We start from the raw sequence: 27,790 nt of genomic DNA, 5'->3' as shown, positions 1-27,790 counted from the left end.
GTCCAGAGGGATGAGAAGGCATCATTTGAAAATCTTGAGGGGAACATTCCAGGCAGATGGACAAACCGGGTGAGAGGCCCCAGAGTCAGAAATGGATATGGAATAGAGAAGGTGGAAGGGGAGAGAGACTGGGACAAGAGAAAGACAGAGGGCAGCCAGCCCTTTTGGGCCATGAGGCCAGATCAGGACTCAGATTTTATTCTAAGAGCAATAGGAAGCTGTGGGAGAGATGAGACGTGACTTACACTTTTGAGAGGTCTCGTGGCTGCACAGAGGGGATTGGCCCCTAGGGCGGCGTGAGTATAAGAAGCGCTGTCCCTGCCTCTCTTCCTCCCCCCGCAGCCCTGCCGCTCCAGACTCTCTCCAGGCTAGTCCTGCCTCTCTGGGCCGTGGGTGGAGGGGCACACACTGATTTCACACCACATCTCACACAGTGCAGAGGTTAACTGTGCACACATCTCTTTCCACTCCTTCATCTTTTAGGACATATAAAAATTACTTTTCTCAAATGAAATATTTAACCCCAATATATGTCATTTCAGGTTTTAAAAATCAGTTTGATTGGCCACAGGAAACGTATTTTGGCATCTCTGGGAGACAGGCTGCACGACGATCCACCGCAGAAGCCCCCCCGGTCCATCACCCTCAGGGTAAGTGGCCACACGCTGGTCTTGTCCTCCACACTTAGCCTGAGAGATTATTTTGTGAAGTAACATTAAAATGACTGAAGCTGTGGGTCGGGAGGTATAGGCTGTTTTCCGTGTAGCTCACCTTATCTGTGTCAAACACCATCCTGCCTTTGATAGGGTTTTCTCAGACAAGATTTGTTTTTCTCGACTGGTTAAATATATTTTTTCGAGATTTAGAAACACATCTGAAAACCCACCACTTTTAAAGACCCGCTCCCGCGACTCCCCCCCACCTCAACATTCCCATCTACACCAGGAGAGAGGAAATGAGTTTTCTGTCAAACTCCTCAAACCCACAGGAAAAAAAAATCGATCAAGGACCAGAGTTAAGTAAAGATCAATTTAAAATTAACCTTAGGGTCTTCTGTTTTTTAAGAAGGGAAAATTGTCCAGCCTTACCCATTTCAGAAATTAAGAGTAGCAAATCTAGAACTTTATTTAATAAACTATTTCAGCCATATTTTAGAATGATGGGAAAAACTAGAGAGAAACTGGAGAAGGAAGAGAGACCTAGAGTGGAAGGGGAAGGAAGGCGAGAAGGAACAGAGGGAACGAGACAGAGAGAGATGATCTCCAGGCAAAACAGTCATGTTCACAGGGCCTGTCAGAACTTTTCAAAAATTCACCAGTAAGCCGGATCTCCACGACCAGTTGAAGAGTTCCAACTCTGTCCTCTTTATTTAGTCCAGCACTTGCTTGCTTCTGATTCCTTTCCTGAAGTGTCAGAAAGGCTAGTGGTAATAAACGAACCCAAGGCGGCATGTGGCCGTCACTGCCAGGGATGAAGTGCGGTCTAGTGCCCCTTATCAGTGAGCTTCAGCAAACGGTGAAACTACTGTCAGCATAGCAGAGTCAGGCAAGAGAGAAGCTGTTAAGATTCTGTGGCTGATTCGGTTTTAAAGGAGAAGAAAATACACAAAAATTTCAGGAAATGCAAGGGAATTGGCTCCAGGAGGGAGCTTGAGGAAAACTGATCAGTTGGGAGGACTGGGATATTTGGAGGCTAGCTGAGGGCTATGGGAATAGTGAACATAGAAATAGGACCCATTTTTCTCCCTCAGTGAAAGGAGCCTCAAATAAATTGGGGGGAAAATGAGGCCAGAGAGGGATTATTGTTTTGCTACACAAAAGAGGTGAAAGAAATAGGCACCATCAGTGTAGCCATCCTAAAATGACTCTTTAGAGGAGTAATTCCCTGCTACTCACACTGCTCTTTTCCCTTCTTCTAAACCTCTCCCTCTGGTTCCCTGGAAGAGATTTAGGGAAACAACTAACAGATCAAAGACACAAATTCCCAAGAAAAAGTACAGTACCTTAATCCATCAAAGGAGGTCCAGGACATCTTGGGGAGAAGTAGCCCTGAGAATCCACACGATCCAACCATCCTCTCACTTGCAAACCCTAGAGCCCAGCTGTCTGCCACCGTTTATCTTATTTCTGGACCAGTTTCCCTGAGTTGTCTTCGCCATTGAAACCCATCCTCTGTAATTACATGCATGGCTCTGCAGTCTGTGCATGTGACATGCCCTGTCCATACTGTGTCCTCTTCCTGACCCGATTGGCAGTCCACTCTTTGATGGAGGATAAGACCCACTAGGTCCCATTTTAGCTTTCTCGTATAGCATCTACCATGGTAAGGCCACTCAGGTCCACATGAAGACCCAGTTCCTTTCCCTGTAAACACATGGGATAGTGCCGGGGGTGCCCGACATAAGTGTGCCTCTTTCCTGAGGTCATCCATGATGCTGGCTTAAGAAAACAGAGCCTGATTCTTTATCCTGTAAGTCTTCGACCTGAAATGCCTAGAGGGAAAGTATTGACTAGATCATGCCATTCATAAAATGGTATCAGTTCCTTGATAGTTTATTCAAAAATGACTCCCCAGCCCTGCAGTGTGTCTTGTCAGTATTTCTCAATTTTGAAACCAAAGGTCGGCCACAAGAACATGGTATTTATTTCATGATGTATTTCCATTCAGGAACCCAGTGGTAATCACACTCCTCCTCAGTTGTCTCCATCACTTAGCCAAAGCACTTACACCACTGGTGGCTCCCTAGACGTTCCTCACATTATCATGCAGGGCGATGCAAGGAGGAGAAGAAATGAAAACTACTTTGATGATATTCCCCGATCAAAACTGGAGAGGCAGATGGCCCAGGTAAGGTGTTCAAGGTCTTTGTGATGTTTTTGTCTTTCAGTCACATCAAGTAATGCTTTCCCATTTGAACAGTCACTTACAATGGATGTCTACTGTGTACAGCCTAACTGGAATTTTACCATTAGATGCCATGACTTTCATTCCCTGCTCAGTGGAACTAGACTGAAACAGTCCTCTCTGGGAATGGAATGTATGCCCAGTTCCTTGTTATCCATTTCTTTACTGGAGAAATCAGTTCTGATCTCATTGTACCCAGAAAGTCTCTGCCCTAAAGGGAATAACACTGTGTAAGAATCAAATCATAATGAAAATAAACCATGCAAGTCTAGATTATAGAATGTAAATTGGTTGGATGACAGGGCGAAAGTCAGAAGTATTAACTCCGAGTATCGTTGTTAATTTCTTCCCAAGTTGACATATTTGTAGAAAATTGTACTATGGGGACTAGTTGCATCCATCTCATGTTGTCACCTTGAGTAGCTGAAAATGAGGCTGCTGCCTGACACAAATAACTCAAGAGGGAGCTCTGTCCCCTTCAGACCTTCCCATGTTTTTGGTATCGATGTCCGTGTCTTGCCTGTCCCCAGATTGCCGCTCAGAAACTTGAGTCAGCTGTAACCGTCCTCAGAGCACATTCAGGTGGGCAGCCAGCCCTGCAACGTCGCCCCAAGGTTCGGAGATACGGATTTGTTGACAACTCCTGGCAGAATACACTCTTTTCATCCTCATTCTAGCTTCAGAGTGATGTGTTAAGAGGCTCCTCTCTGCCTCCCACACCCAAGATGAGAATCTTGAGGTGAAAATTTGACTATAATTGCTTTGCCTTGGTTGTTAAATATTTTCCTCAACTGCTTGGTGAGATTCTGTTTTTAAAAGCCATTAGTAAACATTCTATGCTGCCGCTCACGAAAGAAAAAAATCTGAAGAGAATGTTCTGGAAGCCATGGCTATTCTGCCTACAAATGCCCTGGAGAGAGAGGGTCTGAGATACTGCGTCTCTTTTCAGCTCACTCAGTATCGAATTGTTCTCAGGGCTCTTTGTGCAGAGAACAGCAGTGTTGGGATTATGGAGAATCTTTTATTGAAGGGCGATGGAAAATGTAGGAGAGACAAGAAAAGAGTAATTTTCTCTCTCTCTCTCCCTTATTAAGCATTATCTTTTAATCCTTATTACTGCTTTCACTGATGTTCTTTTTTTTTTTTTTGAGCATTTCATTTTTATTTTTTCCAAGAAGTAATGGGAATTTTAATTACATTTTTTTCCAGTTTATTGACATATAATTGACACCCAGCTCTGTATAAGTTTAAGGTGTATAACATATGATTTGGCATGCATATCTTGCAAAATGATTATTACAATAAATTTAGTTAATATTGATGCTCTTTTAAATAAAGAATCTAAAAGCTTCCCCACCCCGAGATGTTCATATATTTCCTGCTATTTATCAGTATCTGTGGATCATATATGCAGTTAAATTTCTCTAATGACAGCATTTCGGAGAAGTGGTTTATTTTAACCTTGAACCATGTGGTCCTTATTTATTAATGCAAACTGGGATTTTCCTGAACCGTTTTCTTTCCTGGGTAGAAAGGATCATTCATTAAACAAGCGTCAGCTGTTACTGCCCCTGCCAGCTTCAGGAACAGAATCGCCTGTCTGAGCTGCTCATGTAATTTATGAAATTTCTCCATATAGTGCAGTTTTTTTCAAAGAGGAAATTAATTAGTCTTCTGCCTGTGTGTGAACATTCAGGTAATCCAGCGATTGCTCCCTTACGTTCCTTGTGAGAATCACAATCTAGGGGCACTGTTACCTTTTGAAGAGCCTGGATCTTTTTCATGTCACTCCAATCAGAATGCATCCCTTTCAGGAATTGTCTTGCCCTTGAGAAAACTGAATGAACTTTTTATCCGGCCAGGTGAGAAAGGCCCAGACACAGAGAGAGGAGGGAGGTGAGCAGTGGGTGAGATGAGAGCTATGGAGCGGCTGTGTGTGAATGTGCTTATTTACCTCCCATGTGCTGCTCACAATGATCGAGTGACTGATGTAGACCTAGGCCTCCATCAGCAACCAGGAGCTTATTAGAAGCTTTCTAAAATCCCACTGCTCTATATGGCACTTTGGCTGCAGAGTAAATAGGAGATGGCACTGCAGGAATCTGATCAATAAGAAAAAGAGATTCTGGGATTGCAGCTCCTTAGGTTGTGTTAATTGCAGTTTTTTATTTGTCCTGAGACTGTTTCCTAGTCTAGAAATGCCAAAAATCATGAGAAATGAAGGGATACCTTTTTAAAAATAGCACCATTTCAAAGCTTTAACCTGTCAAAATATGAAATACTGGTATTTTTCTTGCTGAACAGTTTTATTTTTGTGACTTTTCCACCACTCAGCCACTTAATTGATGTTTTTTTTTTCTTATTCTTCTGTGTTTGGTCGGCTTCTGTAATAATTTTTGAAACACATTTGCTTTTTTTTTTTTTAACAACCCATCCTACTCTCTCTAGACCACATCTTTCCCAAAGTTATACCCTAAGCCAGTAAAGTTGAATTCAAGTCTTGTTCCTCAAGACTTGAATTAGCAATTAAAAATTCCTGTAAGCAAGAAGCTAGTTACACCTCCTTCCTACCGGGAGCCCAGTCCCTGAGGTGCCTTCCCAAGGGCTTTCTCCCGAGGAGGTTTGGTTAATACAAGGCTAACCGGTTTGTTTCCCAGTGACAGGCAGAAGTCCACCTTCAGGCTTTCTTACTTACTTAATAAAAGAAAGGAAAATGCAGTTAAGAGAAAATCACCAGGACAAATCCATGTTCTCAGAAACTCCTCTCCTGCTTCAAGCTTAGCTGAGCCCCCACCAGAGTGATTTGGAATTCTAGCCACAGGCCAGGAACCTTAAATTCTTGGTGGCTGCAATAATTCATAGGGGCGTTGCTTTGTCAAGGTTTGCCCAGCAGATGTGTGGAACTGCTTTAACTTGGAAAACCAATGTTCAAAGTTAAACTGAGATAAATTTAATAATGCCCATTCCACCGATTAAATTTGTTGGTTGTCAAATTGTCTTTTTTTAAAGATGACACTGGAGTGGTGTGTAATTACTTGTTTTCAATTTGAACCAATGTTTAAAATACCTGTCTTTGAATCCAGAGGATTTAAAATAGTGCGGCTGTTGTTTACTTTTATTCTGATGCAAGCAATATTGTGGCATTGAATTGTCTTAAATACACATGTGAGACAAAGTCAAGTTCAGTACTGATAGGATTTTTTAAAACCACAGAATGTAATGTTGTAAACATCTAAACAATGGATTTTCTATCATGCTGAAAACATCTTTTCTAGCCTGTAATTCTAAATTGGAGCCATTAGCTCAGAAGTTCTGAAAGGCTCCCCTAATTTCATACCCCTAATAGATAATGTACTCACACGTGTATAATACCTCAATGCATATAGAGCTTACTTTAAAATTTTCAAAGTACTTTCTCATCTGTTATCTCATTTTAGCACAAACAAGGTATCCTACACAACTGTTTATGTGTGTGTAGGACGTAGCAGATCAGCTTTTTAAGTCCAAGTTCTGTGCAGATGAGATAGTGAAAATATGAAAAATAGTAACAGAAGGAAAAAAAATATTTCCAGTATTTTGGGCCTAATCGCAATATTTAGAAATTTTCTTGAGTGATATTTAGGAGAAATCAAAATGCTCTTAAAATGAATAATAAAGGAGAATAATGGCATTAATAAAGTCTAGGGATCGCATTCTCCAAATTCGTGGAAAAAAAGAAGTTCTCCCATGTGAAACTTATAACCATTTATTTATAATGAAATACTTATGAAACAATGAAATACTACTTCTATTTTCACAAAATAAAAGACTCCTAAACAGTAAGAGAAATACGTGTCTTTACACAAACTTTAGATAAGTACTAATGAAGAAAATCCATAATTTAGAGGTCCTTGTGTTTTAAATGCTCTCATCTAAATAAAAATATCAGTATTGCCTGGAGCAATTACCTTACCTGATTTAGAAGCAGGCATTATCCACATTTCAAAGGCAAGGAAACTGAGAAATTATGTGACTTGGCCTGGGTGTAGCACAGCCAGAAAGAAACCATATCAGAACTTGTCTGAGGCAATGTGTTAGGCATGATAAAGGCTCTGTTTAAATTGTTTCCTAAGGGGAGGATATAGCTCAGTGGTAGAGTGCATAGTTAGCATGCACAATGTCCTGGGTTCAATTCCCATTACCTCCTTAAAATAAATAAATAAACTTAACTATCTCTCCCCCATTTAAAAAAAAAATTATAAAAATAAATAAATAGTTTCCAAATCACTAGAAGACTGATTCCATTGAAAGTCTAATAGATGTTGATCCAAACAGTATTACTCACTAAGTATGAGTAGATCAATTAACTTCTTTATTTGAAATCTCTTTACATATTATATTAGTTCTACAAATGTTCGTTCTTCCGATACTGTTAAAGGAAGAGAAATGGGAACTGGGCCACACAGAAGCCCTGCCATGGCCCAATCCGTGCCCGAGGTCCCACCCGCAGGATCTCACTTAAACCTCACAACAGCCCATTCTGTACTCCAGGCGCCCAGGTGGGTACGTGCTTTGCCTAACAGCTGGAACTTGGCGGAGCCAGGACTCAAGCTGTCTGCCTGACCATATCCTGGTTCTGATATGGCCCCTGATGCCCTGTGGGCTACTTCTATTTTAAAACAATATAAGATATCTTAATAACAGTCCAGCAGATGCTAAGTACCCATATACTATAACAGATTATATTTACATACATGCAGTGAGCAGGACGAGGATAAAATTGCCGGTAGTTTAGTGGAAATGTACTGAATCAGCTCGTGTTTATCACCATAAAACCCTTCAAATGCAAAACTACAGTGTTTATTTGTTGATCCTCTTAGTGGAGACTCTCCCTGCACCTCTTGTAGAACTCTGCCCTCCTCCTGTGTTTGTGAAAAGCTTTGTATGTCAGTGTGGGGTTTACTGCATACACAGAGAAGTTCCCGCCTGTGGCGTCTCTGCGGATAGTGGATGCTGTTTCCTGAGCAGCTTCTTCAGCAGGAGTTTTGATTTGGTTCCGTTCTTTCTGTGACTTGTACCAAGTCATGTGATTTCTCTGAACTTCAGTTTCCTTGTCTTTGAAACATAGAAAAAGCCTGCCTCTCAGGTTTGTGTGTATCAGATAATTTTTGTGAAAGTATATTCCAAACTGTGAATCACTCTGCATAGATGATCTGACTATCCATTCAGATATACCATCTATCCATCCCTAATTCAAAGGTCCCTGACTCATCATAGGACCAGTTAGAGCCAAAGACACTAGAAAGGTAAGTGCTCAGATCGTTGTAGCATTCTATAAAGACCATCCTTTTGTTCCAGTATTATCCATGCTTTGAATGCATATTGAGAATAGAACTGGAATTTTCCTCATTGTTTTAATTGTGTAAGTATGAAGGCTGCCAAGGAGCATCTCTCACAAAGGAGAAGAGATCTGTGTGATGATCACAAAGCCAAGGAAAGCAGAGGAGAGACGGAATAGTTCTCTGCAAATTCAGGTGCGAAAGTATGTAGCAAAGGATATCTTATAGTAATAACATGTAATTATTGTAACATGGTAAGATCAAACATTCAGTGAGAAAGAAAGGATTTTTTTTTCCTTAAATGAAATTTAAAACTTCAAAATACAAAGGATACAAAATTGTTAACTAGAGAAGCATGAATATCCCCCAAAGCCATGAAGCAAACGCTTAGCCAGGCTCTGGGAAAGAAGGAAGATAGTAATTTATTCTTTTGTACTTTCCTGGGAGAGAAAGCCCAGTGTTCCTAGAAATTCTACCCACTGCTCTCGGGTTATGGGAATTTACAGAATCTGCCTTCAGAAAATGGCACAATTATGTTGAAAAGAACAGCATTTTACAAAGTGATTTTTCTCCCACTGAACAAGTGTTCTTATTACTGTGTTACATTAGATATTTTTCAAATGCCCAAAAATTAGTGGCTAGTGTTTAATGTAGATTTTCATCACCTAACCGCCACTCACAAAAGCTCAGTGTGCCCGTGACTTCAAATTTTTTACCGTGAAGGTCTAAAGGGCAGCTCCTAATACTTAAGCACAGATAGATGATACAGAACCTAGAAAAGAAGGTTCTGTAAATTCAGTGAGCTTTTCCATCAGGGGCTCCTGATATGACAGCTTGAAGAGTTGACAGGCTGACACATCAGCTTCAGAGATAACTTGGGATGTTGGTAGCGTCTGTGCCCTGTTTCAAGCCAGGACTCTGGACCCATCAGCCATCTATTCCCAGAGCATCATGCCAAAAAAAAGTGGAAAATGGTGCTTTCATACTTGGAATTTAATCCTGTTGTGTTGTATACCTCATTTATTAATGTGGATGGTTAATTGCCTCTTTTCAAAATATATGCTGCTCTGCCAATGACAGCTTTGGGCTTGGAAATTCCAATATGATTAATATCTTTCAGGCAACATTGAAGTGTTACCATCTATTCTGTCCCACAGTCTTAAAAAAAATAATGGGACAAAGTGGAAGAATCTCACAGATGGAATCGTTCTTAGGTTTTGATACTCATCTTACAAGCCCCGGTTCCTTCCTTCATTCTCTGTCAGGTCCATCAGTGAAGCACATTAGATGACCAGGAGTTCATTCTGACAGGTACCAATCAGACCCAAACACCTCCAGTCACTGTGCTGGAGACGCTGGAATGGTTCCTCCTCCCCTCTTATGTGCTGGTGCTTGCCAAGGTGATGCTTCCAATTAAAACCAGAGCATGGATTTTTTTTTTTTAACATGAATAGGAAAGATCCAATTTTCACCTGAATAAATAAGAAATCTCACAAAATATAAAAACCCTATTTTAGTGGAATTGACCTTGTGATATGCAGTAGTGCCTTAGGCTGACTGACACTGAGCAGTGTGTTCACAAAGAGGCACACCAGGCTATTTTTTTCCACTTGTTAAATTTTGGAAATGTTTCTCACTATATTCAGTCCAGCTCTTGGGTCCACAGGTCAGTTTTGGCTGTTACAATCTGACCTTGATCCATTTTCAAGGGTAGGAGAATTCTCTTATTCTCCTTCTCCCTTTTCTTTTACCAGTATAAAAAAATAATAATAAAGAGAAGGTTTTTTAATGTCTACAGGAAATAGGGCTGATTATGCAGTCCTGTCTTGGTTAATTCTGTGTCTGTATGACTAAAGTAACATATCAGTAGGGACTCTTCTATGTGCAAGTAACGAAAATCCAACTCAAGATGTCTTAAGCAGAAAAGGGCACATATTTGAGTCATTTCACTACAAAGCCCAGGCAGCCTGGATCCGGGTGCTCGTATGACGTCTTGATTTCGGGCTCTTCAAGTCTCTGCTCTGCTGTCCTCTGAGTTGGCTCTTTTCCCAAGCAGGCTTTCTCGACATGAGGGGAGTTTTAAGTCCAATTCCTGTTAAACTTGAACCTACAAGAAAGAGGGCTTCCCCAGAGTTCCCAAAAAGCCCCAGGATTGGATCTCATTGGTTCATATCAGCCAGGTTTGGACCATTTATCTGTCCTGAGCTAATCACACAGGAGGGGAGAGAGAGAGAGTGTGAGTGTGTGTGTGGTCGGAAGGGACCTCCTCCTGTGGACAGAGTGTTAGGACCAGACGTGGGAATGCTTTCTGGGCAGAAACAGCAATGGTGGGTACCCGAATAAACTTACACTGACTTTCAAATTTCGAGAATGTTGGATGGGAAATTATTATATCATATGTGTATTGATTTCATTTTGAATACTTAATTTGATGAGCTTTTTTAAAATACCAGATTGGAAGTGATGAGATCAGGGTTAAAAATCCCGTCTCTGATAGCTGTTACGTCTGTAACCTTGAACAAGCCTCTTAGCTACTCAGAGCCTTAGTTTTCTCTTCCTAAAGTGAGGTTAATGCCCCCTCACATGATTGTTGTGAGATACCAGGAAAGTAGTAGTTGTCAAATTGTTTTATAAGCCATACAGCTCTCTGTTTGGGTGATTTGGAAAATTATTATTATTTTGAGATAACTTCTAGTTTTCTTCTACACTGTGCTTTTTCAACTACAACTGAGAATAAATGCATTTTAAAGTAAAGCTCATAATATTTAGCTGCATTTTACAAAACTTTATATTTTCCCAGCTGGCAAGCTCTAAACTAATACCTCTCCACTGATACGGAAACAATAGTTCTTAGGATTGCAAACACTGTATTAGGATTTCATATCTGTGTTATAACCTAGTTAGCATTGGAGCTCTTAGGAGAGGATTTATGGATGACATCCATACTTAAATACTTTGTAATACTTTGTTAATTAACATATGTGTTAAAATAGATCATTGTATTGTATACTAAAATATTAAAGTATACATGGGCTACATAGGGGCAAGGCCTGACTCTTCCTTCCTATTTTTTAATTCCCTATCATAAGCAGTCCATAAACACTTGTTGACCAGATTACTTTACACAAGGTTTCAGGTACCACAAAACCACAGGTTTCCAGGACTCCAGATTAGACACAAACTGGGGTGGTCTCAAATCTTTTAGAGAAATAAACTACCTGGAACAGTAGCATATCACCTGCCCAGCTTAGATCTGGTAGGTAGTTCACCATCAGCAGCAGCACTGATCAGTACAACTTTGTAACAAGGAGATCGTGGCACGGAGAATTTATGTCACTCACCCAAGGCTTACAGAGATGGTAAGAAGCAGAGTCAGGATTTGAGCCCAGGCTGTCTAGCTTTTCAGGCTGTGCCTTAACCACTGTGTTGATGAACACACCAGGTTTTCTCTACAAACTGGGTACCAGCAGACATGACACGTTCTAAAACTCCTAAAACCCCAGAAGGCTCCAGTGCAATTGTTTTGAGTCCTTTGACAAATTCTGTTACTAATATCTAATATCTCCTGTAAATAATTGCAAGGTTAGTAGAGGACTGAACAGCTCAGGTAACATGTATAAACATGGTCTTTAAAGAAAAATCCCTTGCTTTTGATATCCAGTTTTTCGTTCATTACAAATTAGGGCTAGCAAACAATGGTTTGATGTGAACAATTGTGAAATGATGCGACCCCCCGACCTGCCATCCCCACCCCACCCCCCGCATCGGTCTCTACTTTGAGGCTTGAATGCGGCATCACAAATATTTACGGTAACTTGCATTCTCAATGCACATTAATGGCTGGAAGATTCTTCTGTGCTTTTGTTAAAGAAAAACAGAGAATTTTAGGGTGGGAAAAGGCCAGAAAACGTATCTAGTCCTGTGTCTTGATGCAGCACCCCTTCTAATACATCCTTAATAAACAGCCCCCAGTTTCTACCTCAACTTGTCACTGTGAGGCGGTCCCCACTCTTTGAGGCAGCCCCATCATCATTGGAAAAGTTCTAATTAATAGAACTTTTGCCTTCTGTTGAACTGAAATAAGCCTCCTTAAAACGCCCACATAGTTAGTTAATGCTCTCTTCTGAAAACACGAAGAATAAATCTGCTCCCTCTCACTGAGAACAGTTCTTTAAGACTAAAGACAGTTTGATGTCATCCCCTCACTATGTTAACTGTATCCAGCTTCTTGCCAGTATCATTCTGATAAGTGGGATGAGGGCTACACAGGATCCAGACTCCCCAGCTCTGGGCATGTCTGCTGTGTTGATGTTCATGCTTAACAACATTGACATATTGTTCATTCTTACTGAGCTTTTCTTTATGAAAACTTCCCAACCTTTATCAAAGGCCGTGAGCCATGCCTCCTTTCTCAGCCCTCCACAGTGCCCTGTGTGTGTGTGTTTAACCTTAATGCAGGATTTTACACTTGTATTATTCCCTTCCGGATCAAACAGTTGTATCAAGTTGTTTATCCACTAATCCTGGTTTCTCAGTGCCTTTTTAGAACTTGGTCAATGCTCAGTGTATCAGTGATCCTTCACAACTATGTAATGTGCTAATTTAAAAAGCTCATGGTGGGGAAGGGGTGCAGGGAGGGTGTAGCTCAATGGTAGAGCACATGCTTAGCATGTATGAGGTCCTGGGTTCAATCCCCAGCATCTCCATTAAATAAATAAATAAGCAAGCGTAGTTACCCTTCCCCGCCAATACTACATACATACATACATGCATGCATACATACACACCACTTTAAAAAAAAAAATAAGTGATAGTTTAAAAAAAAACTCACCTCAGAAAAAGTGCCTTTCAAGTAATTTCTCCAGTGTATTGATCTCAGTGTTGAACCAGGCAGAACTGAGGAAAACCTGTGTAGCCTTCTACCAGAGACCTCTTAAGTTGGCCTCAAACAAGATGATCATTCAGCCCGACCTTGTTCCATATATCCCACCCTTGTGAGATAAAAGAGGAAGTGGTGGGGTCTCAGTAAATATCATTGAATGAATGGCCTTGCCCAATACCTCTTTTTAACCAGAGACAGGAAGCAGTGTTGACCATGTTGTTAATAAATGGGTTTAAATTTTACAAATGACATCCTCAATTTACAAGAAAGGATCACAATGTCTATTTTAAAGAGATGTTACAGGCAAAGAACAATTATTACTTTGCAAAATCGAATTTCTTTGCAGCAGTTCAGTTATGCTAAAAAAGCTGATTGCTGCTTTTCTGAATGAGTGATTAATATTTCTGCTAATGGCCTTGAAAAATGTTTGTATCAGGAGTGGTGGCATCCAAACTCTGATTAAGAACAAGTGAAACAGCCCATATTGCAAGAAACAGTACGATCCCAATTGACATAAATTCCCTGCAACACCCAGGGAACCCAGGGAGCTGTACAATGAGATCTGGATTCTCCAGACAGTGATCCACTTTTTCTCTCTGCTCTGTTTTTTCTCCCTGTGAAGAGAGTTCATCAGTAATTATGTAATGTTATTTAGGGCTACAACTGTCATGTTAGGGAATGCAAGTTATGTATTATCTCTACAAATGAGTAACAGGTCATACAGCTATAGTTCTCTTCTTTTGGCAGCTGAGGGCTTACTTTCTGTGCTGTCAATACCAGCATAAGAGAGGAAGGATGGAAGGATGGAAGGAAGGGAGGGAGGGAGGGAGGAAGGAAGGAAGAAGTGGGGGGCGGGGAGAGGAAGTGAGAGAGAGAAGAGTATAACTTTGGGCCTGCAGCAAGTACTGCCCTCATTTATATCATGTCAGTGTTGTTATGATGAGCCCAAACGTGGTGTTTACTTCCTCCCACTATTGCTAGATTGATGAATTCTGATGCCAGCAATAATGGGTCACACATGGAAGAACAACTGTTGGCCTGGCTTTTCACTTCCAGCAGGTGATTCCCAATCTGTCCAAGAATTTCCCTGACATAGGGGGAAGGTCACTCATGAAGGTTGAGAAGACTGCTCTTCAGACAAATGAAGAAATGATGGGAAGTAGCATTTTTTCTAGCCCAGTGTTCCCTGCAAACAAAACAGTTGATCTGAAACCTTTTACAACAAGGGTCTGTGATAGGAAAGCCTGAACCTGAGACGTTCACAGTGGAGTTGAAGAGAGGAATCACGTGTAGTTGTTCGAGGGCCTGTGCACATCTCGAAACTCACCTGAGAGGAGAAGGAGGATGGTTCCTGCGTCTACAGCGGTGGGACAGAAGAAGTAAGCTGGCCTGGCCTGCTGCCTCTGGGTAACTCAGGAGAGAAGTTTCTGGTTTTCTAGTTTCCAGGTAGGGTTTAGTTGATGCCCATGGAAGAGGAAGCTGAAGAAAAATGGACACGAGGTTTCTGGTGCAATATTCTTTGACCGAACTGAATTTGTGTGACTCCACCCTTTGACAGATCTCATCTCGTTTTAGTCTCTGCTCCAGGAGCCGCTGAGTTGGCCGGCTGCTGACCGAGGCTTCCTTTGTTAGGGTGCCCTTTTTTCTTTTGCCTTTGAAGCTGTTTTGTTCTCTCTTCAAGTTTGTTTTTGTTTTATTTTAGAAGCGCTGTCATCCAAGAGAAGGAACAGACTTCTTTACTCCTTTAACTTTCACTCTGAACCTTTCCTGTCTTGTTGGAATCTTTCTGGTCAACTTCTGAACACCCTGAAGTGTGGACAGGCATAAGGGAGAAACAGAGGAAAAGCTTTTTTTTTTTTCCAGGGCTAGAACAAGGCAGAAAATTTCATCTGAGATAGAAGCTGACCTGAGGGCTCTATTCATACAAGTTTCTTTATTAAACTAGCTACACGGCATCGGCAGACTCCCGGAAGGTTTTCAGAGCCTAATTGGTGTTACTGAGTAGGTGGAGCTGTCATCGGCTTGCTCCATTCCTCGGCCCTCCATCAGCCTCTGAATCCCAGTTTGCTGCTGGTCCTGACAATTGACAATGGATTGTGTCCATAGCAATCCCTGTTACATAAACATTGACTCAAAGCAGGGCTTACCACTACTCACTTTGTGACCCATGCCTTGTACCTAATAGATGAGCAATAATTATCTCTGAATGAATGTCAGGGTGCCAGAAAGACAGGTTCTTACGCTCTAAACTTTTTTCCCATGTTCAGTTCATGCTTCAAAGAATAATCCCTTTGCAGCGTGAAAAGCACAGACTTAATTTGGATATAATATGCTGGGTGCTTGGGGCGGGCTTCTGAGTCTTGGCACTGGTGTAGAATTTAAAGGAAGTGAGGAGCTGGTCCTGCAGCATCTGGAGGAAGAGTCTTTCAGCAGAAGGGGAGACAAATACAGAGGCTTTGAAGCTGGAGTGTGCTTTGCTGTCCAGAACCGACTGAGCAAGAGGGCAGAGAGAGGGCAGAGAGGGACGGGTGTCAGAAAATGGAGATCCTTGCAGGCCATTATTAGGACTCTGACTTTTCTTCTGAGTTAAATGGAGCAAAGTGGCATGAACTGGCTTTCATTTTAAATGGATCATTTTGGCTGTTGTATTGAGAATAAGCACTCAGAGGGCAAGGATGAGAGTAATGAGACCAGTTCGGAAGCTAATGGAAGAATCCAAGTGAGAAAAGGTAGTGACTTGGGCCAGGTAGTGATTAAAGGGTGAGAGGATTTTAGAAGTAGACTCAGTAAAATTTGCTGCTGGGCTGAATGTGAAATGTGAGCAAGAGGACAACTCTAACTGGAAGAAGAGGGTTGCCATTTTGTGAGATAAGAAAGCTTATAGGGGAGGTGAGGTAATCAGGATCTTAGTTTGGGGCATTTAATTTAAGATTAAGATGCCTATTAGTCATCAAAGGTGAGGAGTCAAGAAGGCAGCTGGATAGCTGAGTCTGGGATTCAGAGGAGAGGTCCGGGGTGGAGACATAAACTTGGGAGTCAGGACTGGATGAGACCACCTAGTATAGCCAGAGAAAGGGAAAAGATTGGGGACTGACGCTCCAGGGATCAGAGAATGGTCAGATCATAGGAACCAGCAAAGGAGACCAAGAAATGGAAGGAGTGAGCAAGTGTCAGATGGGTCAAGGAAAATGAACAGCTGGATTTGACAAAGTGAGAAAAGCAGTTTCATAGAGTGGGCTCAGGTGAGGACAGGAAAAGGGAAAGCAGAGACCATACAGACGCCTCTTGGGAAATTTTGCTTCTTACAGAGCAGAAATTAAGGACAAACTCAGGGAGGATGGTGGGTCCATGGAAGGGGTTTGTTTGCTTTTCATAGAAAATGTTATTCAAGCAGTTTTGAAGAAGGCTCCAGTAAAGAAGGAAAAACACACAATGAAGGAGGGAGAGTTTAGTGTAAGTTACTGGGTTGCTACCAATTGAGCAAAAAAGAAGTCTACCTTTAGGAGGAAGGCTTTGGAGGTAGGTAATATTCTTTTTAGTATATTATTAGATTTGAACACAAATGCCTTGTATTTTCTGAACTGTATTCTTGGTAATCTGAGATATGTGATGGTAACAACAGCAGGGTGTGTGTTGTATTTTAAGAAAACATTTCCAGAGTGAAGAGAGAGGGAGGTCTGATCTAAAGTTAAATTATGCATCTCCAAAAGTGCACTGACTTCATCATCAAAGAAATAAACATGAAATTATTAATTATATCTCAGTTCTGGGACTACTGTACCTTTCCGTAACCCCCGTTTGTTCGGATTTCATGATCATTCAGGTTCACAGCAACTAAATTAGCCTCCGCAATGTATGTGGAAAAGGGATTGAGAGAAAACTAATAAGCAAATGAAATTTCCCACGATGTTTACCATCCTTTTACAGAACTGTTTCCAAGCTCCGTACAAGCAGTTCTTTAGCACGTAGGTGTGCAAATTACAGATGCTCCTCTCCCTTTAACAAAGTTGGCAGCCACTTTTCAGCCTTTATCAGGAAAAATGAGAACTTCTCTAATAAGAAATCTGCAAGGTTAATCTCTGGTGCATTTTACCAGAAATGTGTTGGCAGTGATGTAGTTTACTGAAGGCACAAGTGCCTACAACAAAGTTGACCAACCGCAAATGATAACAAATAGCAGTAATTAACGTTCCTATAGTGCTTTACCATTTGCCAAGAAAGACTGAACACCTTCTGTGATTCCATTCACTTAGTAAACATGTCTGGCGGCCTTCTGTATTCTGGGTCCTAGACACGTAGCTGTCAGAACGTGCCCGCACGTGTGAAGCTTAGCATGAGCTGCACAAGAACCGGGTGAAATAAGTAAGCCGAGTGCTATTATCGTTCCTCTTCACAGATGAGGACATTATAAGGTTTAATTAAAACTTGGATTTAAATCCCTTCTGTTCTAGGAATTTGAGCCCCCAATGAAATTTTATCACTGATACTTTTCTTTCTCAAAGCTTTTGAACACTCAGTACTTCAATGCATATTGTACCCTGAGATACTATCTTCATAAATATAATGAAATTCTGCAGTGGAAACTTTTTTGCATTTAAAAAGTTCGTTCTAGCACTCAGCCTAGTAATCATGTGTCTAGAAGAGGAGCCATTTATAGTTGGTCCACCTTAAATTACTGCTCTATAAGCCTGATAAAGTATTTACTGCCAGTGGAATTACTGTGATATCTGACATGTACCAGCTTTAAAAAAAAAAGCCTCCATAAGTACAATACAATTAACGGCCTTTATCTTAAACTCTATTTTAAAATCTGACTTTTTACCATTTGTGTTGAGTCGTATAGTTGTTGGAAATGAGAGCGGTTTTACTTTTTCTAAATTTGAACATAGCTTATAAATGAAAAGTTATTGTAACTTCTTTAAAAATTATATGAGTCACATAGGAACTCTCTTCAGTAGAGGTGGGTTTTATTTCTTCATTGGGAAAACTTTACATGGACTTTTAAATAAAAGAATTATAGCACTAGACCTTCTCTCCATCCTTAACTCTCTGGTAACTTCTGTGACTGTGGAAGACTGACTCGTGTAGCAGGGTACTCAAGGGGCGTTTCCTGTAGGTACTAAGTACCACACACTCTAGAGAGAGAGCTGCTGATAATGGACCCTGATACCCTGCTTGGGGTCTGCCACGAGGTGGCGGTTTCCACCCTGCACAGTCAGTTCCCTGTCCCCAGAGGCAGAAGATTGGGGCTGGGGGCTGGGGGGGCAGAGGATTATCTGAGCCACTGTGGAAATTGCTGGGGCTTTTTCTCCCTTCCCAGGGGAGAGGAGGGAGTGCATCCCCATGTAATACAAGCCTGGGGGAAGGGCTTCAAGAGGAATGCTCACCTAGGGTGGGAGAACATGCCAGAAGGGGGAAATAGCATCTCTCTCCCTCATTGGACTTCTGGGAGCAGATGCATGTAAACCAATCTGAGCTGAAGAAGAGAGAATTGGAGGGAGACATCCTGGCAGAGAGGGGGAGTGGTAGCCGAGCAGCCCCTCTGCATGGCAAGGATGTATGTATGTGATGCGGTGGGCGTGCAGGAGGCTGGGCGTGTGCCCTCTCCCCTGTGTCCCACCCCAGGGGCATGCATGTGTGCCAGGAGGGCTGCGTGGGGGTGGACAGAAGTCTAACTAGGGATGGATTTCTCACATCAGAAACTGTGCAATAAGGACCCCACCCCCTACCCCAGCAGAGCCCTCCAGAGAACCCACCAGGGTACAGTAGAACCCAGGGTGGGGCAGCTCCTACGAGAGGGATCAGAGGCCAAGTTAGTGTCACCCTGAGAAGCAGTGACAACTAGCAGGGAGAATTCAGCCAGTGCCAAGTAAGAGAGAGGCCCTTGTCCTTCTCGTATACCCTCTTCCCCACCTAAGCGCATGGAGGAGGTAGGCATGGGGTAGGGAGCACCCATGGTGGACCATGCCACCCCACCTCAGGTTTTTTTAAGCCCCAAGACCGGCCTGTGGAGAGAGAGGGCAAAGTTTGAATCATATACGAAATTGGACTTTTATTAAAAAAAAAAAAAGGCTACTTCCTGACTGCAAGTGACCAGGAGGTCTTGCAGGCTGCTCCAAATGTCGACTGGCCTGTTGCCCATGAGGGAGGAGAGCCTGAGCATGGCCCATTTGGGAGTAATGATTAGCAGACAATATTTTAAGGTATTTGAACTCCTGTGGAATTGAGACTTCCATGAACTGCTTCCATTTATATATATTTGTTTCAGAATGAGTAAACAGGTTCCATGTAACTGGATATTCCTTCCGCCTTCTGGTGAAGTCAGTACTGGGCTGGTACCCCTTCCTAGCCACCCTGACAAGCTGACATGTTGTGACCCTTCCCTGTGTGACCTGAGCAAGCCGGTTAACCTCTGAATGTCATTATCATCATCTGTCGGATGACAGGTGGTCCCTGGGTTACTTCTAGCACTGAAAGTCTGTGAAAGTTGTAGAAGATGTAATTTATGCAAAAGAATTAGTTCAGAACTGTGGGTGAGTACATCAAGGGTATCCTAGAAGTATCTTTTGTGCCAGTTAAGATGGTAATCCCACGAAAGCAGAGTTAATATAACATATTTAAATCAGATGATAGCTATTGGAGATGAGGCTAGGGGTTTTATGGCCCCTAGACTTAACTTTAGCTAGAGATTTAATTTTTGAAAAGTAAGAAGGGGGAGATCCCCCTGCGGAGAAAATAGCTTGAAGTTTAGAGCAAAAACTAAGAATAACAGGACTGGTTTATGTGAGAGGTGGCTGGAGGTACCTTTTGGTCAGACCCCAGGGATCTTACTTTCTTAACAGAATGCCAATTACCTGACAATCTGTCCCTAGCAAGCCATCCAGATGACAGAAGGGATGGAAAGCAAAGATGTAGGTGTGTGTGGAGCTGCCTTTGGAACTGGAGAGAGAGAGAGAGAGAAAGAGAGAGAGAAAGAGATGTTAAATTTCTGGTGAGTGTTTCTGGGAGGGTGGAGGTGGAGGAAACATTTAGCCAGGGATAAGCCTTCTTTTCTGTAGTTCGTTTGCTGACAATACTGTTCTTTGCTGGGTTTCTAAACCCTACTGTGGTTATGTTCTTATCTCCTTCCTGCACTGATCCTTGAATGCTCTGCTTGTGAATTCTGGGGATGTTCACAGGGCTTGGCTGAATAAGTTTAGGCATTCTGCCATTTTCTGTGATTCAATTTCATGGTGTCTTTTAGATGATGGAATTCGGGAAAAGAATTCTGTAAAGGTCAAGCCAGAAGCCTCGTTGGTTTATCTGGTAGTTTCTGCTGTAAGTCCTGGGAGGGTGTTGGTTCATTTGGCATTTGGTTCTAAGCAAACGTGATTGCCTTTTAATAATTGGTTATTAGATTGTCAGTGGTGTGGTGGAGAGTCCAAATCATGGAGCTGGTTGACTAGGCTCACAAAGGCTGTTCCCCAGCATTTCTGCTTGAGTGACAGGCTGAGCTTCCCCGACCCCAGCCCCTCCCTGCCCTGCCTCCTTCAAGCCCCCTCCTCAACCACCTCCTCCCACTGCTGGGCAGCAAACTGCCACATCTCCCTGGGTTAACCACGGAGTTTTGCCCTTGAGAACGCTGGAGGGAAAAATGTCTTCTAGGTTTATCAGATGGAGCAACGGCCAAATTAGGAAAGTCATTTTATTGCATTGTTTGCTCTTGGTCATTTGAAGATAAGAAAATAAAAATGTTTGAGTTGTGTAAAAGATCTTTTTCTCATCTTTCCTGAACTTCATGAAAATATTTATCCTCTGAAATGAATGACATGAAAAGGGAAGGTATTTCCGTTTTCTTTGGCAAATGGAAAATACAGTTTGCTTTTTCCAAGATGTGAATGTATTGGGAATTTCTCTTGACATAAAACTAATGCATAAATGGCCTTTTTTTTTTCCAGCCAACCCAAAATGTTTTTAAGCAAAAGAATGACTTGGAAGTCAGTTATTAAACCTTGGGCAGCCTAAAAATTTTTTTTGAGTTTTTGAGTTGTTTTTTTAAGAAATGTGATTCTTTGCTTTGTATTATTTTCCTCCTTCCCTTCCTTGCTGCTACCTTGGTAGCTGCCGTGTTTTAAATATTGACAAGATGAGATAGTTTTCTGTTTATATCAGCAGTCGTCTGTCTGTGAGATATGGACGAATCAGAACGCTGGATTTCCTTTCTCAGCCATCCATCAGGTTCATAATGTAAGGTTACAAATGGTTATTTTCTCTTCCTGAACTTGCGCTATGTCATGTGTTGCCCAGTGTTGTCAGTAGCTATAGGGACCATGTCCTGGCAATGCAGAAAATCTGTGACGTCTAATGACTCCTGAGATTTTTTTTTTTCGTGTATTTTACCTCATTTACTGTGCCTTGTGACTACTTACCGTTCAAACATTGTCCTGAAATGAGAAACACACTTGGTTTTGAAGTCTACGGTTAAAATCTGTCCCATGTGAGTTTGGCTTTCATCCCAGGTGTCTGCGTTAACTTGCTTTTACAGGAGAAACGAAAAGGGTAAATTGATATATATATATACCCATGTATATATCAGTGTTTTTCTTCCCCATTTTGTACTTCCCATGTCCATGGGCTATTCAGTCCTTTGTGTCTAACAGTTCTCAAAGGTTCATGCGCTTAACTATGAGAAATATTTGAGTATGATTTGCATGATATTTTGTGTAAGTTTGATGCAAGCGTGGGAGGGGTATAGCCAGGAGAGGCACCATTACAGCTACAAAGTGGTTCTCAGCCTTTTCCTTTTTTTCCATTTGACAGTACTGAGTTGATCTTTGGAATGTGTGTGAAATCTTGACCCCTGTTTTACTCTGAGCTGCTTAATATTCAAATATTCACATTTCACCTTTGCATACTTTTTAAAAATTCATTTTTGTTTGAAAAGTAAGCATTTTAATGTTTGGGGTTTTTTTCCACTTTGTACTTTAAAATACAATCTTATTTTCAAATTCTGCTAAATTTTTCTCATGGGGTAACCTGCTGAAGTTGAGACATTTGGTTGAGAATCACTAAGCAGAGGTCTTGGGGTGGCATGTGAAGGGCCTCTTTTGGGGGTGCCACATCAGGTACACCCCTCCTCCTGTGCATGGGATTTCTGGCTCTTGGGGACCGCGGTGTCTATACGTTGCCTGATACTGGTGCTCCAGTGACCCAGCAGTTCCTCCTGAACACGTAAACACTAAATGGTGCTTTTTCGTGTTCAGAAGTGGCCATCTCTGCTCTTTATCATCAAAAAGAACAAATTCAGGATAATGAACTGCATTTGACCAAACCAGCACTCTTTATTTTTGAAGATAAAAATCTTAAAAAAAAAAACAAAACAAGACTCCAGCAGCATCCTGCTTTCATGTGTGTGTGTGAATATTCATGGGAGACCTTTCCTTACATTCACATCCAAATACATGTGTACATATTTATAAGGGTAGAATTGTATATCGCATTCTTCAAAGCCTTAGGATAATGGAAACTAAATGTAATCACATATATCTTATGTATGTTTGGGTAGGCCATCTCCGATATTTGTCAGAATTAGGGAAAGGGAAACATTAAAATAACAATTGTCATTTAAACTCATTTTAGTTTTTCGTTAAGTGTTCTGAAGAAATAGAGAATTATGTTTTTAATATTCGGATCTAAATTTACAAGCAGGTAGGTGGAAGCAGTTCCTAGTAGAAAAGATTTAAAAGCGTCTATTTAAAAAAATCAATTAAATCCTAATTGGAAAAAAAAATTTTAAAGACTAGTATAAAGCTTGGAAAATACCATGCCTTCCTGTCATGTTGAAAGCTAAGTCAAAATCATGGCTTTTAATTATTTACTGACATCCTTGTGAAACTTTTTTCTCAAGAAGAAAATAAGAATATAGACAGTATCTCCCCTTTGTACTCTCAGAGCACATAGAATATGTGATATCTTCAGTTTCCATTTTTGGCAATAGAGAGCTGTAGGATATGATGTTTTAGAATTTGCCTTCCATACCTGGTGCTCATGAGCTAAAACCAGTACCACTTCTTGAAATAATGCAAAGTTTTAAAGCTCCATTTTGGAATCTGCTTTCCAATAAAAATCTATCTGTGGACTCTTGAACATTTTTTTCTGTGTTATAACTAAATTCAGTTAGTGGTTTTACACTTTCGTATGAGACATTTAACTTAATTACATTATATTAAATATGACCCAATTATAATCCTTCAAACTCAATCAGGCTATCAATTTCTAGTTGGCAGTTGGTAAATACCTATTAAGCAGAATCAATTCTCTGTGTAAAACTCTAATCTCAAATTATGTTTTCCTTTATATTAGAATGTTAATGTTTATTTGAGTTTGAAGGGATAGTTAATAATGTATATTTTCCTCTGTCTAATTGATATATACTAAAGGAAATACATACATACATACCAACCAAGTCGACAAGGTTTTAAGCCATGACCAAATTCTTGAACTTTTAAGATCATGCAGTACATGAAACTAAAGGAATGCTTTTTCTCTAAGTATTTTAAGCCCTTAAAAAATAGCCTGAAAATATTTGGTAAGAGTGCCTTGGATCATTTTAATTTCTCTTCTGCAATTACTTAAGCCTTTTAAAGGGTACTGCCAGTCAATAATAGCCTACAATATGACAGAACTTTACTCCAAACTTTTCTGATTTTATTTTGTTATTGTGATTAAATATTATTACCATATTATTGCCTCATCATTACCCATGTTTAGGTCTACTTTTCAGTAAAGATAAGGTTTGATTATAAACTATTTCAGGCAAAGGCTTTTTAGATCTATTTGGTTTTTATTTAATATTGAATAAGCATTTTTTAAGTGGGAAATTATTAATTTCTTAAACTTACCCAAAGAAATACTATTGATATATGAATGTATATTTAACAAGACCTAGTACCAGGCTTCATCACTTGAAATTATTTTATATGTGAGGCAAAACCCCTTATTTGCTCTTTGGTCTCTGCTGCTACTCCATATAGCCACCACTCTATCTACTTCCTCCATCGCTCATTCCTGCTGTAATTCAGCCTCCGAAGAACTGTGACCTAAGGCACCCTTGTTCTCTGAACTCTTATTTTTACTGTTGGTCGACCAGGTGATGCTGAATCCCACCCAAAGGCCAGGGCCACATCTGCCCTTTACAATAGTGTGATGTCAAATCCATCCATTCCTACTAAATTAATTCCAAAGAGAAAAATCAACACCTTCAAGGTGAGTCTTCTAAATACTGTTAGATCTAAGGTTAAAAAAATAATAGTAAGTTGATGAATTTACAGTAAGAAATAAAATTATTTTCTTATAAATTCAATTTTAAGAACACTTTTCCCTCTGTTGGAAAATGGATTTCTGGAAATAGCACTAAGTATGACAAAATTCAGTTTCTATTTCCAGAAAGGTAGATTCAGTCCCTGTAGGGAAGTTATAAAATATTTGGATTAGAGCAGTGTTTCAGGGCCACAAAGAAAATAAAGTGAGGATTCTGTTTCTCTCCCCTATAATTATCTCCCCCCATTGCACATAGGGGAGGCCTGTTGGATCACTCGGGACTCAGAGCAGGTGGTTTGTGATTTCTGGACAAAGTGGAGTCATAGGAGAGCAGATGATGGCGCTGCCCAAACAGATTAAATGGATGCACCACCCATTTCTTCAAGTGGTTATCAAATAAGAGAGTGGGGTGGTTTCCAGACTGGGGTGGTATGTGCTGGGGCTTGTTTCTCCCAAAATGACTGCTACATCTTATGTGGATGATGTAAATATTTGGATCAGCATTCTGCTTTAAGTGTATGTGGAACTCATATTGAAATTTAATTATAAAAGTGCCTGAGTTAAGTCAGCAGTTAGAGAATGAGTTTGCATATGATTTGCATGCTTAATGTATGAACACCTGAAATGTCCTGGTAACCTCAGCTTTACCTCACCTATCCCCACCCCCATTCCTATTCCCAACCCTTGCCCCACAACCCGTGGTACTCCCAGCTCCTGCCATGTCTGTCAGGCTTTTTGGAAAAGTGCCTGTTGAGCTTGGCCATCGTGTACCTCAGCTGAACAATCACAGGGCTAACAGGAAGACTGGATGCTTGGTTTGAGTTGTCATATCAGCAGACACTGGATTGAAGGACCTTTTGAGGTCAACCAGTTCCTTTTGTATCATTCCACGAAGTTGCATGCAAACTCCTGTTGTTGTGTTAACAGTGTTACCTGTGATTTAAGTGTACAACACCTGTTTGCTATGTGGTTGTTGTTGCTTTATCCAGGGAGGGGGGAGCAGGTTAATGGGAGAGATTAGAGGATGATTTGCTAGATGTGGGGAGAGCTTTTAATTAAGAACTCACAGCTGCATGTTTCCAGGGTTTTAACTGCTATCATTTAAAGGTTATTACACTCAGCTTCAAAATAATATTGAAATCCACATATTCTGCGTTTTTTATTTTATGCTAGTTTTTGTGGGGAGCAAATCACAGCCAGCTGAAATAAAGACCGAGAAATAATAAAGAGCCACACATTTGAGAGAGAAGGAAAAGAACAAACCAAATTAGGAAGTCAGGGGAAACATAATCCTGATTAATTCATTGCAATCAGTTATTGCTTCTACAAAATAAAAGTTCAGATAAATATAAAGAGAAAACTCAACAATGAGTCAGGGATGGATCAGAAAACGTAGGATTTTTGTCTAAAAATGCTAAAGTAAATATTCCAGATAAAGTCTTGGCAGTATCAGCAGATGGGAGAGAGGAGAACCAAGCGGCATGCAGGTAAATCAGCAACTAGAACAAAACTAACAGGCAGAGTAGCTCAGAATAGAGTGTGAGACAGGAGCCAGAGGGGTTCTGACTGGTCACACACTCTGATGAGACACCAAGGAGACACGAGGAGGCTGACTTTGCTCTTCCTGTGGTTGGGAGCGACCCATCTTAAGGAGAAAAGTGTCAGGCTCTCCCACCTCTAGGGAAAGTGCTGTACGTTGCTGACAGGCTTTAGAACTTTTTTGTTTATTCAGGCCAGTTAGAAATTTCCAGGAGGCAAAGCTTTTGCCTAACCCTTTCCAGTATTGGCAGTCACTTCATATTCTTCCTAATGTTAAGTCCCGCCGCCACAGAGAAGAATGGGAATGCTAGTCCTCTGCCCCAGACACGCCTCCCAGCTAAGCTGTTCCTGAAGACTCATGGCTTTTAACCTTTTGAGGTTTCTAGAGCCTTTCAAAGAACTTAATGAAAGCTGTAGACTTCTTTTGTCCCCCTAAACATACACCTACATCCAAAATTTTGCATTGTTATCACAGACTTCTTGAAAATCCTCCTTTAAAAACCCTAGTGTCACCCCACTTGCCAGCACTTCTATGGAACTTGGTCTCTAGCCAGGGTTTTGTTTGATGTGGGAGCTCATGAGACCTCTTTATACTCCTGAGAAAGGTAATTTCTCGTAATTCTAGAAGACCAACGAAATACAGGTTAGAAGAGAATGGCTTTGGAAATCTTCCTGTTGTCTAGTCTTAGTTAACATTTGAGGACAAAGAACTGAATTTTGAAAAATCAGAATCTCCACCAGAGAAAAGAGTGAAAAATCTCCCATATGTAATATCTAAATCAGACTAGAGCCTGGAAAAGACCTGCCAACACAGGCCTTTACTTTAAATTTAGACTTTCATACTAAACTGTTATAACCTGTCAGGGTTAACTTCATGGAAAATGATAACTAGAATGACGGATGTCCTTCTATCTTAGGTCTGTCTCCACGGGTGTACGTGCTATATGATATACCATTGTGTGTGCATGGGCTTGTGTTTGTGATCAAGGACTTCGAGCACATGCACAGGCACATACAGAATCTGGTATTTAAATATTTAGGCTTTGTTCATCCTTTAGGTTTTCTGAGGAAGGTAGCTGATTACATCCAGTACAATCACAGTGGCATTATATTGATACAAATGGATTCAGATGAGAGAAACTAGATGTCATCCATTGCATTTTTCTTCTAAAATTTTGTTTTGTATCACACCTACCGTACATACTTTTTCTCCAGAGATATAAAATTACTCAGACTACATGGTACATGTCATATCCAGGAACTGAAATTTATGGCACCATGTATCTGAATGCAAAAGCAATTTAGAGTAAAAATTTCAGTCAAGTTTAAAAACAGAAGAGTCTTTCAAAGACTGTATATTCTTTTCTGTTGTAACAGAGAATTATGACTTAGTAAATCATTTATGAGTATCTTCATGTTTTATTTTTAAATTACTTAGAGTAGCATTCTAAAAATAAAATAGTTCAGCTTCTTTCGTACCTCAGAAATTAATTCAACTTTGGGAAATATGATACTAAGACATGTAAAACCATAATAGACATATAATATACCCAGATGCATTTGCATGTTTATAGCACGCGGGGATAAGATGAACTCAGGCCAGCTATAGGGAATGAACTTGGCCTACTGCTCATGTTACCTCTAGAATAAATGTGATTTTCAGACAGGAGACTGGGGAGAACCTTCCATTACTTTGCGACCTCCAAATGAAGCCACAGCCTCGACTCCAGTTCAGTACTGGCAGCACCACCCGGAAAAGCTCATCTTCCAGTCGTGTGATTACAAAGCTTTTGTAAGTTACCCAGAATTCAGTACTTGGGTACCAGTGGGGACAGAGGGTACACTTCTG

The 27,790-nt window shown here is 40.8% G+C and overlaps 1 protein-coding gene across 9 annotated transcripts in view; it reads left to right on the top strand.

Moving 5' to 3' along the window:
- The window catches only part of ANKS1B (ankyrin repeat and sterile alpha motif domain containing 1B), an 857,966-nt gene that overhangs the window by 774,030 nt on the left and 56,146 nt on the right, over positions 1-27,790 (top strand). For 3 of the 9 annotated variants that reach the window (XM_031462968.2, XM_064491622.1, XM_031462971.2), the window contains 4 exons: positions 543-650; positions 2,668-2,847; positions 21,256-21,330; positions 27,605-27,733. In XM_031462968.2, the coding sequence (XP_031318828.2) occupies positions 543-650; positions 2,668-2,847; positions 21,256-21,330; positions 27,605-27,733 (492 nt within the window). Of the gene's footprint in view, positions 1-542; positions 651-2,667; positions 2,848-3,434; positions 3,696-21,255; positions 21,331-27,604; positions 27,734-27,790 lie in introns of those variants that run through there. The other 6 variants (XM_010989991.3, XM_010989990.3, XM_031462972.2 and 3 more) reach the window with 3 other exon arrangements.

The sequence above is a fragment of the Camelus dromedarius genome, chromosome 11 (assembly GCF_036321535.1).
Source record: "Camelus dromedarius isolate mCamDro1 chromosome 11, mCamDro1.pat, whole genome shotgun sequence".
NCBI classification, from domain to species: domain Eukaryota; kingdom Metazoa; phylum Chordata; class Mammalia; order Artiodactyla; family Camelidae; genus Camelus; species Camelus dromedarius.
This window is presented reverse-complemented; position numbering and strand designations above follow the sequence as displayed.